The following is a 12750-nucleotide window of genomic DNA, read 5'->3' on the forward strand; positions in this document are numbered from 1 at the left end:
CATTATAGGTTCTGCTGTGTTTCACAGGACGGGGTTCAGTATTGACGTGTTTGAGCTATAATAACCTGCACATTCATGTTTTTTTTCTGTCAGTCACGTCCCCGCTCCTGAACAAACCCTTTGTCATTTTGTGAAAAGGAGAAAATCAGCATTAAAGCATCTGTGGAGTGGCTTGCTTTTTGAGTGTGACCACTCTGCTTTAACATGCACCACATACTGTACATAATGATGTCGTAGTCACTGTCTAAACTGATTTGTATATGGGTCGTGTGTTTTCAGTGAAAAGCCTTATCCATAGCCATGAGGATGTGTTCAGCATTTGGGGGGGAAATAATATTTAGAAATAATATCTCCCTTAAAGCGATGGATATTTTTTTTTGTATTCCTCTTTTTGTTTTGGCCAGATGCCTTTCCCCTTGGCACCACAGCAGTCTGTGCATTGTGAAGTGATATCCCTGCATTTAAAAATCCACTGCTTTAACTGGGTCAATCTGAAGCAATGAGAAAAAAATCTTTCATGGTGTGTAAGAAGACCATCAAGATATTTTTAAATATTAATGTTGCAATTCTACACAGATAAGAAAGACTTGGAACTTGAGGGGTGAGAAATTGCAGTTAGTGAATTGAGAAATTGCCTACAGTATGTATATGTGTTGGATCATATCAATGCAAATCTTCATTTATTTTATTTCTAAATTTATGTCATCCAGAAAATAATAAATCAAGGTTGAATTAGTCATCATGCTACCCATAAAAGTATACCAGAAAGGTACTATAAAATAGCAACTAGCCCAATAATCACTTATAATTTGTCTGATAGAGTTGTGTGGTTTACCTTTAAACTCAATAAATAAAATTGTATTTTCATCTTTACTACAAAGTATTTTAGTGAATTATCTTTAATTGATGATCGGTTTGAGCATCTTTTCAGAATAATTAGTTTATTATTGCACGTTTCAGACACTACAACTACTATTGAGAAATGCAAATGACTGGAGTTGATAGGAATTTCAGTATTACCAGAACATGTGCTGCAACATGTCCCAGTGTGTTCATTTTAGTTGAATCGTTCTTTGTTATTTAAGAAGAACTGTTTGACCAAGCCTGGTGGAAATGATCATCAAGCCATCAATAAAAATAACTTATTTTACTAATGAAATTCTTCTGGGGCAGTAAATCAAATTAATACCACAGCATTAGTCATATAATTATGCCACTAGAGACCAGCTATGTGTGTGGCAGGTAGATGAAGCTCATAATGTGATGTGTACCGCACGTTGTTGGAGGATCCGCTACTAATTAAGAGTCGAAGGCATCAGCCTCTTGTTGCTGATTTGATGCTGTGGGAAATAAAGGCAGCAAATGGTCTTGTGCCACACTTTGTATCGCGATGCAAAACAATCATTCAAATATCTAATCAAAATTCAATGAAAATGTACTTTATGTTAATACAGATGGGCACAAATATACAATATTCAACCCGTCTTTTTATTAAAGGAATAATTCAGCTGACCTCTAAAGCTTAATAATCAACCCTGCTTTCAGTCTTCAATGGTTTTAAAAAGTTTTCATTGCCTTTAAATTGATTTATCCATAACATTATATCACTTTGATAAAGCCTTTGTTTACAACAAGGACATTCTGAAGGAAAAGCAGGATATTGATTGCAAGGACCAATTCTGAGCTAACGTGTTGCAGAGGTCTTGCAGGTAAATGCAAGCAGCAACCCCAATAACTATTCAGTTCCATCTCAAGCAGCCAAGGATCTCTATACAAAGCATCGATCTGAAAGAAAATCAGTAATCCTTGGACGTGCAGTCTGTTGGGGATCAGAACATGAAGAACCTAAAGGAAACATTTCTCTAAAACACTAATTGAAGGACAAATGTAAAATGCAACCAGAGACAAATCTGAGGCAAAATCAAATTATCAAAAACGTCAATAATAATTCTATCTTTTATATATCATCACTTACCATTTCACGGCAAGTTCTGAGTAATAAGAAGAAGAATTCAGCACGAAAATGGTCTCTCCAAGCGTCTTGTTTGGAAACCAGCCTGTCAGAATATTTTGATGCTTCAATTCATGTTCAATGTCCACTGTGACCTTGAATCGTGAATTACAAAGAACAGGTTCATGACGCAATATGCACTCACAGTCTTTATCATCTGCTCCAGCACGGAGAAGAAAACAAACTGAACAAAACAAAGGAAAAACACCTCTCGGCAAAGCAGTCCCAGGACTTTGAAGTTATCTAACACGTCTTCAGAGAGACTGACTTTGATGTTCAGAAAACTCTTCTCAAACAGTGACACATTCCCCTGAAAATAATTGTCAAACGTGTTCCTGAGCACATTGACTGGCCTGCAGGCAGCACAGGCATGAACTCTTTATTCTTTGTTCAAATTGTTTTACTGTTTTATAAACTCTCATTGTTTGCAACATGAGTTTTGCTGCATGACACGTCATGGTAAGTAGTTCACATTTTGAAACCTGGATTTAAAAGTTCTATTTCTTACGTTTATGAACTGTCAGATGTGCTACTGGTGTGTGGGGTCAGTGATTTTATTATTGCGGCTATTATTTTATTTTTCGTCACGCCAAAATAAATACTGAGTTCTTCGATGAATTTGTTGGCACCCCCGCTGTGTCATCAGCCATGCCTCAATCAAGGTAATCAAGGGGCTGTATTTTTTCAGTCTGACCGTGTCCTAATCTCTGCCTCAAGCAAACAGACTGGTTGATCCAACTTCTGTTGGAAGGCAGGCTAGAAACGGAGTAGGAAAATAAACCATGATGCTGCTCACATATCATAATAAAAACATTTAACACCAGCAATTAAAAGTGAAGGAATGAGCACACAGTCAAAACTTTGCTCGCAGCTCAGCTCCTATACGTTGATGTTCCTCCTCCAACATCTCTGGTTTGAATGCAGTCTGGGTCCTTGTCAAATATCATCCCACTCTTTCGTAAAAAATCTTTGCTGTGTGTGTGTGTGTGTGTGTCTACTCTGAAGTTTTCTGTGAAGGCAAAATGTCCAACACTAATCAAAACTTATGCAACTTATTGACAAATTCAGCACACTGGATTTATTTTCTCCTCCCAAGCCAGCCTGCTACAACTCGCCTCGTGTGGAGAGCCGCGGTGACGCAGGTCCGCAGTGTTCCTCTCGTCCTGCTCAGCCCAGCCACAACGTATTTACATTTCATTGCCCATTTTTGCATCAGTGACAGCTGTGGCAAGGGAGAATTTAGCTCATCATTTATTAAACCTATCTGCAGCTATTGCAGTTGACTCAGAAACTTGGCAGGTCGTCTTCAAATGGATCCTTTTTAATTCATTATTTACCATGTCCCAGTGACACACACACACACACACACACACACACACACACACACACACAGTGTTGTAGTGCTACACATATGACCGTGTGTGCGTGTGTGATTCTTCTGAAATCTAGAGAGCCAAGCCAGAGGATACGCCCAGGCATTGTGTATGTGGGTGTATTTTTAATTTGGATCCCCCGGTCCACATTCAATCCATATTTTTCTTTTATTTGGTCACTAATGAGGCTCCAATCTCAGTTCAAAGAAAATATAATTCTTTCAAGTATCATTGCATCTTTGGGGCTTGTTTATCGGTATCATTACTAAGTCATTGGGAAAAGACACAGCTTACGTTGCATCATTCACTGCGTTAGCCATCAAATGATATTATTTAAGTGCTGGACGTGCGGACAGGTTGTGTCTCCAGCACCTCTTACTTCTCGGTCTGATTGACTGTGAAATGACCTCTTTAGTTGTAATGTGGCAAAGTGAAACATAATATCTCAATAGCAGTCTAAGCTCAATGACTCATGCAGCATTAGCTTTGCTGCTTCCTTCTCAGCGGGCAGAGGCAGTTGTAGTTGTTTTCACATGCCCATTATGCACGGTTGTTGATGCCCGAAGACATGGTTATTTTTTTTCTCCTTCATTTCAAGTCGAGCCTCGACTGATGTTGCACTGAATTGCGTGAGCCAACTTTGACCCTTGATGTTTCTTTGAAGAGACCTCTAAATAGGTTTGTTTCCTCTCTCTCTCTCTCTCTCTCTCTCTCTCTCTCTCTGGTGCTCCATAATGACCAGAGCCCGTTTACCTGACATGTCAGTGTGACACACTCCATAATGACCAGAGCCTGTTTACCTGACGTGTCAGTGTGACACACTCCATAATGACCAGAGCCCGTTTACCTGATGTGTCAGTGTGACACACCGGCAGCCCAGGGTTGCTTTCCATGTAAAGCTTTTCTCCCTTTTGTGTGTGCCAGCATTCTTGAATAGCACTGCAGCATTGCTGACAAAATAGTTACCTACCTCACCCTAGAATCACTGCACACACACACACACACACACACACACACACACACACACACACACACACACACACATCCTTTCTTTTTATGGATTCAAAGCCAGTCTTCTCTGGCTCCTTTGTTCCCCACTCCAGGCTGGGCTCAGATCCTCTCTGCTCTCTGTAAGCCTGCTCTGCTCTGTCATCAGGATTACAGGCTGTGCTGTAGCAGATTAATGACCGACAACTCTACACTCCTCTCAGCACACACAGAGCTACTAGGAGGGAGCATGTGCCTGGTTGTGAGAGAGAGAGAGGAACAACTGCGGGGGAGATAATGCGTTGTGTTGGTCTGAGAACAATATGTTTGCTGTGTGATTCTGTGTGCGTGTGTGTTAAGTGGAAATGTGTGGTTGTGAGACTGTGTGCGCGACAGGGTTTGTGTCTAAATGTGTTATTTTCAAGCGATGGTACGTGCAGCAAACTCTTTCCAACTTCTGCACCTCAGTGCAGCACAGCAGGACACAGAGTTAAGTGGAGGATGGTGTGTAAGGTGGTGTGTGTGCGCGCACATGTGTGCATATGCATGTTTCATGTTTCGACAACGTGGCAGTTACAAGTCCAGTGAATAAAGGACTGTGGACTCCTGCCTGACACGGATGCATATTCCCTCCAATAACTCTCTCCCCAACAGAAACAAAACACCGTCTGTTTCTAACTGCTTTGTTTGAGGCAAAGTTTAAGCTGGCAGTGGTTGTACAAAGCCAAACATGCAAGCAAACAAACTAGGAGCTAACCCTCTCCAAAGTTCGGAATGAATTGGGTCAGGATCTCACACAACCTCAGAGCCTCATAGAAGCAGCTTATGTGTGTCATGAATTACTAAGTAGTAATATTTGGGGCTTCTTACAGCCATCAGACAGCTGAGGCTAAATTTCCTGAGACTTGCCCTGAAGTGTCCAGGAAAGTGGGCTGTCTGAGGCGCCATCTGAGGACTGAGAGGCATCTGCGTCTTAGAAATGTATAACATGTTTTCTGTTTTCCAGTAATTTACCTATCCTTGTGTCCTAAAAGTGACGAATGAAATGAGTGGCTAATGATAACAGCCAGTGGTGGAAAGTTACTGACATTTACTAGTTCACTGAAGTATTTGAGCTTCTGCTACTTTATACTCCTTTATACACCTTTCAAAGTGAATTACTTTTTACTTTTGACTCTACCTAATTGAACTGACAGTTGTAGCTACTACTTTTCATATTAAAATGTTACATCATATGGTGAGCTTATAAAATACAATGCATTGTTAATGATTAAACTAGTGGTTTCCAACCTCTTTGACTGAAAGCCATTTCTACTTGGAGCATCTTGTCACATTTCAGAGGTCTAGGAGGGTCCGATGGGCTCATTTAAAGGGGAATTAGCATTAAAAACTCATTTCAGAGCTTGTGCACATACATTTGGGCATCTGGAGCGCCTACCAACCCACAAACTGTGAAATAAGACCACACAGTTAAGTTTTTTTGTGGGCTTCCTAAATCAGAAAACATGTAATTCAACAAGCCATTCGGATGTGGCTTATTGCAGGCTTTTTAGAATATACCACCGCCCCATCTGAGCATATCTCCACCTGCAGCTTGAGAACTATACCTTTGCAAAGGTGCACCATATTTTTCTCGAAAGCCAACTGGAGCAGACTGGGCTTTTTCGGGAGGAGGGCTTTAAGAGACAGGCGCTAAAACCGAGGGTGAATACAAGAATATTCAGACAGACGGAATGAGAAAAATAATGCTGCTTACACATGTTGAACCCAGAATGAAAACACACACATCCAGCTGTGGTAAAATACTTTTATAGAGCTGTAATCCATATCTGAAATATAGCATCCAAGCAGAGTCGCTCAACTCACTCAATGTCTCATTTTATATATATACTGTATGCCTTTTATGCAAATATGTCACTTCATTTGTTTATGTATGTGTTTGTGTGTGCTGTATGTGCATGTAGACATGTGTAGTAATTTGTTATCAATTACAGTATATTAAAAGTTTTAAATACAGGTCATAATAATTCTTTTTAAATGTCTCTGGATATAAAAGCTGGTGTTCTGACCCTCATTTGTCCATTAATGAAGATGAATCCTTCCTGTCTTTTTCTCTCTTTGCTTATAAACTTTATTCTTTTCATCTTTTATAAATATACTCCATCCTCTCTGCAGTATTGCCCCTTGCCCCGGTCCACCCGCTATATATATATTCTCTTTATGCCTCTTAATTGCTTCCTAACTGTGAGTCATATTGTGGACTGAACTTTTGCTTTTATTTGACTTCAGCACTTTTACTTCCCTGCACCAGTACCAAACCTCTAAGTGCTGAAGAGGCATTTCAAGAGCAGTAACAACATGTGCGGCCCAGTCAAACCATTATCATCAACTCCAACAGCAAACTTGTCATAACCTTTGTCACCCTTTCTCCTCCCACAGTTTCATGTTTGCATTTAATGCATTTTAATTCTCCAGTTCATTCCATGTCTCCATAGTTTATCATTTGCAGGTTTTTAAAGAAGGGTGCGCAGTGCATTATGGTATCAAAATGTCTTTTTCTCCAATCCGCCTGCACTCAGAGGAACCAGAAACATTTCTTCCTGTTTTTCCTGGCATTGGCAGGGGGTCGCACCGGCTGAGGGGAGTCTTGTTGGTTGGGTGTGGAGGGCTGGGGAGTTGGGGTCTGTGGCGAGCCTTCAGGAGGGTCGCCCACTTTCCATGTGCGTACCACCTGCCCCTCCTGCAGACGGAAGTCATGCTCGACACTAGAAAGAGAGAAAGAGAGAGAGAGAGACAATGCAGGAAAGTGTCAGTTATGTGTGTTTACACTTGATTTGACTCTCTTAGCTCTGGTTTTGGTCTCTTCCAGAAATATCTGGCTCTTTAAGCTGCTAAACGCTCCACTATGTTCACCAGCTATTAGTTGCTATCTGTGTCTGTCTGCTGTTGGGTGCTGAGCAGCTGGTGTGCAGTGGCTTTTTAGAGCTTTTTTGCTGAAAACAGCTGCGTGCTGTGGCCACAAACGATGAGCTGAAACTCGTTATGGAGCTCGCTAAAGCTGAGGAGAGCTGCAGATTCAAGTGATAATTCTCTGTAGACTCATCACTACGAGCTGTCATATTGTCACATTGTTATTCTAAACAAATCAATTAAAGCCACTTTAAACATTGCAGAAATATCGTGAATAACAAGAGTGTGCACAACGCAAAATACAAAGAACTAGTGTGAAAAGCATGAAAGAGAAGCAGTGAAGACTCCCGCATCTGCCTCTTCCTGGAAGACAATAATGAAGCCGTTGACAAAGTGAATCAAGAGCTAAAACGCTGAGTATCACAGAAATGTTGCAGCACCAGGAGTGATCCCAGGACTGCAGTTGAGACACACACCAAACGAAAAGTCAGCAAGGTGCATTGTCAGTCACATGACAGTATAGCTCCGGGGCTTTAGTGCCGAAATGAGATGTGAACTCTGATGCACCTCTGCAGAAGTTATAGGTAAATGTAAGCAATAATAAATGACTGCATCTGCAATAAAGGAATAAAGACAATATTTGCTTAGAGAATTACTTTTGTCAGCAGTTACATGTTGGGTAAGCTTTCCCCCCCCGTGAACTGCGTCTTTTTTCCTCTTTTCTTTTTGTATTCACTTTTTCTTTGCTGCTATTCTTGCTTATTATGCAGTGGCCTAGTTAGCTGGTGTTTCTCATCACAGCACAGATGCTGGAATAAAAAGGACTCCCTCGGTTGAGAAGTGCTGCAGAGGAAGCAAGGAGGACCGAGCTCAGCAGCAGCAGACGGGCCTGGAGTTCTCCGGCAAGAACAACGAGGGCTCTCACATTCACATCCATCTGACTTTATAGCTCCCACTCCCTCGGTCCCTCAACCACTTCACTCTCGATGCCCACTGGTATTCTAATGGACAAAATAAACAAATGAAACATCAAACTCCAGACAGGAGCACAGTGCAGGCAACGGGTACGGACAGTAAACAGTAAAAAAAAAAGTGAGTGGGTACAAAGAGCAGTGAAGAGGATTTCTTTCCTCCGTAATATTTACAGCAGGTAGAAAAAAAAAAGTCACTTTAACTAAACCTCTTTGTGGCTGCATGGACTGCTTCACAGCTTGAAACAAACCTCCGGAGCTGCGTAAAATGAGGCGCTAGTCAGTAGGAAAGTAATCAATGGAGTTTCTGCTGTTCTACCGACCTGAAATGAATTGAGTAAATAGAGTACTCCATTTCCACATCTTCACAGCCTCCCTATTTGTGCCACCATACGGATCAGCTCCCTATAGAGCTCCCCAGTGGCTCCCACCTTGCCTCCGCTGTGTTCCCTCTTTGGGAAAATGAATAGCCCCGGTCCACAGCTCTGCCACAGCGGCGCTGTAGGGAGCTGTCCACCCTCAACCTTAATTATCTGCACACTGAGCCTACAAACTGTGGCAGGCAGGATGCTGCGACCCTAACACAGTACTTTCCGCTGCTCCTCTTCTGTCCTCACATCTCCGCGGCTATAGGCTGCACCCCACCTCGGGTCCTGCCTGCGGGCAGTTTGCAGTAGGTGTGGTTTACATGATGATGCAGGCCATAATTCAGAAGTAGTGTCAGAGCTGTGGTTTATGCAGTTTCAGGCACAGAGGGTGTTTTCACAGTAGTTGAGAGGTAATTGCATGTGTGTTTACTTCATGTTCTGTAATAAAACATAGCCATCCATATATCTATAGCCATATAGCCTTGAAAAAAAAAGTCCCCTCCCTACAAAAAAATGTGTTTTGCTTAACGTTACTTCACTTGGATGACTGACCTTCACTTTGCAGATTGTTGTGTGTTTGACCCTAGAAGGCTGTTTAATACGTTTTTGTACAAGCATCATTTTAGTGACATCACAACTTATGGAAGTCAATCATGGTCCAATATGCAACTTAGTTGTCTGGTGACTTCTATATTTTGAAGAGAAGACGACAGCTCACTAAGCTCCAGTGATTTTATGATTGACACTTGAATAAACTGATATAGTAGTGTCAAATACAGACTTCACCTGGGGGTAATACACTTTCAGAGGCATTATCAACAAGTTACGAGTGCACACCTGTATTCACCACAATCATTGAATATTAATGATTCATTCATTTCAAAAGATGCTTTAAAAGTGAATTAAACCTTTTGAGGAAGAGTCGTATATTGAATCTCTATATTTTAAAACGTGTCTGGATGGGATCTTTCTTGTACCCTTGCATGTGTCAAATTGTATTATACCTCCGAGTCTTGGTGGTCGAAACAACTATGACCTCAGAGTTTCAGTGGGAGGATCAAAGTGACTCCAAAGTCGACTACACATCAGCTGGAACAAGTTGATATATATCTCTCTGTAAAGCATGTGTCAGTACACTATATTTTCCCACTGTGTGACCTTACTTCGTGCACGTCATTCCATCCTTAGAGATTTACTGTATAAATCCACTCTTTTTTTAATCATTCAATTTGGGAGAAAGCAACCTTGCCCAAGACCACTACCCCAGTGCATCTCCAGAGGGGATTGAATCAGCAGATTTGTAGTTACCAAATCATTTACCTGGAATTCAAGATTATTCAAAACTGCTAATTTAAAACAATATGAGAAAATTAGCAGTGATTTTTGAAATATTGTCCACTATATCACTGGCACTACAAAGTATACATTGCTATCTAAGCCGTAGCTTTTACTGCAGTCAGATACACGCAGTATAGCGTGCTGATAGACAGAAGAAAGAGCAGGATACTTGCACTTTCTGTAAATGAGGATGCTAGATGCAGTCAGATGGGATACAGGCTGAACATTTGACAAGCTGAGAATAATATTCTAAAACAGTTTAAAAAAAATAATACAACCATAGAGGTTGAGCAGGGCTTCATCTGTTTTTCATCCTTCCATCTATTAAACATTCATACAACAGAACCAGCAGGAGATCATCATTTCTCCTCTCCTCTGCGCTTTTGCTGAGTGGTGGAGAGACTTTCAGCGGAAACATAGCAGTGCAAAGGCAATCAACTCCAAATATCTTTGCAATTTTCTCTCCGATAGGCTGTATATCCTTTAAAAGAAATATCCAGAGAACATTTCATTTTAGCAGGAATTACATGAGCAGACAATCTTTGTAGAGAGCGTTGTTCATCTGTGATGAGGTACCACACCCACAAACGCATACGCCAACACACAACACAATAGGTAAATGTGCACATGTACAAAGACACTGCACCATCCACTATAACCCTGCAATATCCACACACACACACACACACACACACACACACACACACACACACACACAATTACTACTCAGGAGACAAGCTGTACTAGACTCTCCCCTGACTATTATTTGAAGTGGTCCCACCAGCTGCTTGGCTTTCGCAGGGCGCACCAGACTGTGGTCTACACTTAACCATCCTTCTTCGATACCTTGACAATCTTATTGATCGTAAAACAAAGGTGTTAATGTTTGAATCTAGAATTTGATTCTTGCACAAGATGGTAATTTATTCATTCCAGTGTGATTTCGTTCAGGTCATCAGTTTCCCTAAACTCTGCAGCACTATGATGCTGAACGCTTCAGAATGAAGTTCTTCCTCAAATGCTTATTCGTGTACTGCCTCAGTGTTGTTTGAGCTTATATGTATGTGTTTGTCTACGACGTACTGTTTATGTTTTCAATATGTGTGATTTAAATTGATTCCTATTAATAAGCTGTAGGTTTAGCCACAGTGCCAGCCTCATTTCTTAGGTAAGGTATGTAATGCCTAACTAAAGGAAAGGTAGAGGTGACAGAGGGGGTGCACAGCATTGATCCGTACCTAAGTCATTCAAAGAACTCAGGCAAAGTCTGTGTCAAGCTGAAACTCTGTGGGCATCATTTAGAAATATTGGACAGTAAGGGCAGTTGTATTGTAGGCCAAGCAATTAGACCTCAATTAAACTCCTAACAACCACAAAATCAAACAATGCTAAGAGTCTACAGCCATGCTGTCAGCTCTGTGAGGCTTTACTAAATGTTAACGTAAGCTTACAATGACAATGCTGACATGATGTTTAGCAGGTAACCACGTTAGATTAACCTTGAGGGGATCATGAATATCTGTACCAAATTGTCACGACAATCCATCCAATTGTAGTTGAGACATTTCACTCAACCACAAATGTCAAACTCATGGTGGCGGTGGAGGAAAAGTTGCACTAAACTCAGTAGGATTCATTCTCTTGGGGCCTTGAATGTTTATCCAAAGTTCCATGGCAATCCATCCAATTGTTGAGATATTTCAGTCTGGACCAAAGTGGCGGACCGCCTGACCGTCAGACTGACATTGCCTAGTGCTAGAGAGGCTCAGTAGTGATGTCTGGAAGTAATATAATTAAATCAGTATCTCAGGATGACAGGCTTAAAAACTAAATATGAGCTCCAGGTAATTAAGTTGTGATCATGAGACACATTGTGTTACATCTAAAGTTAATGAGATAATTAAGATGAGATTTCAAGCCAGACACCCAGTCAGCTAGTCTACACGTTTTGTTGTTGTTGTCAAGTTCTCTTTATTGACAGCTGAGGCGTCTCTTGTCTGATGGCTTGAACTGATTGGCAGAGGGTCGGCCCCAGTGTAACCACAGAGCTGAAATCAGTAATCTGGCATACACTAAAGATGCACAGAAGGCTTCACTAACAAGATAGGCTCGGGCAAGAACCAATAGAAATTGATGTCTGAACAGTGAGACAATGTGTTATTTCAGTGTGTATCGCTGGAAGGAGATTGGGTGACTGAGCAAGAAGAGAAAGACACCGACACTGTAAACATGACTAATACCTCAGGGACACGACATTAGATGATTTATGCTATCCACGTAGGGTTTGACTATGCGATATAATTTATGTTAATCAGAGAACGCTAAAAGCTTAAATGCACATCACCAGCAGTCGGATCACATTACAAGAAAACACCTCTCAGCATAAGACAGAACAATATATTGTATTTAATCTATGAGCTGGGATTTACAAATTTGGCCTTTTTCAAGGTCAATACATTAGGCGTCATAACTAAGTGCTGAAGTGCTTGGCAGCAATTCACAATAAACAAAGAGAAACCTGTTGTGGAGGATATTAAATAACCTTGTATAATGTTAATGTTACTGTCTCTACTTCCATCTATGTCCTCTCGCTTGAATCTTTCTCCATTTTGTTATATTGAATGCCTAATATTTACATTTTCATAGCAATTACCCACATAGATTTTACTAATGTGACCTTATTAGCGACCTCTGGCACTTCCCTCAGAGCTTTGTTTTTAAAAAACCAAGAGCACAGCCATCCCCAGAGAGAGAGAGAGAGAGAGAGAGAGAGAGAGAGAGAGAGAGAGAGA

At 41.1% G+C, this 12750-nt stretch overlaps 1 protein-coding gene across 3 annotated transcripts in view; it reads right to left on the reverse strand.

Annotated features, from left to right (window-relative positions):
- Window positions 1-6164: 6164 nt before the first annotated feature.
- The window catches only part of LOC116390403 (mucin-5AC), a 31605-nt gene continuing 25019 nt past the window's right edge, over window positions 6165-12750 (reverse strand). For all 3 annotated transcript variants that reach the window (XM_031860060.1, XM_031860057.1, XM_031860058.1), the window contains exon 4: window positions 6165-7136. In XM_031860060.1, the coding sequence (XP_031715920.1) occupies window positions 6947-7136 (190 nt within the window). In that variant the 3' untranslated portion in view covers window positions 6165-6946. The remainder of the gene's footprint in view (window positions 7137-12750) is intronic.

Source organism: Anarrhichthys ocellatus, unplaced genomic scaffold, assembly GCF_004355925.1.
Source record: "Anarrhichthys ocellatus isolate YVR2014 unplaced genomic scaffold, GSC_Weel_1.0 scaffold23, whole genome shotgun sequence".
In the NCBI taxonomy this organism is placed as follows: Eukaryota; Metazoa; Chordata; class Actinopteri; order Perciformes; family Anarhichadidae; genus Anarrhichthys; species Anarrhichthys ocellatus.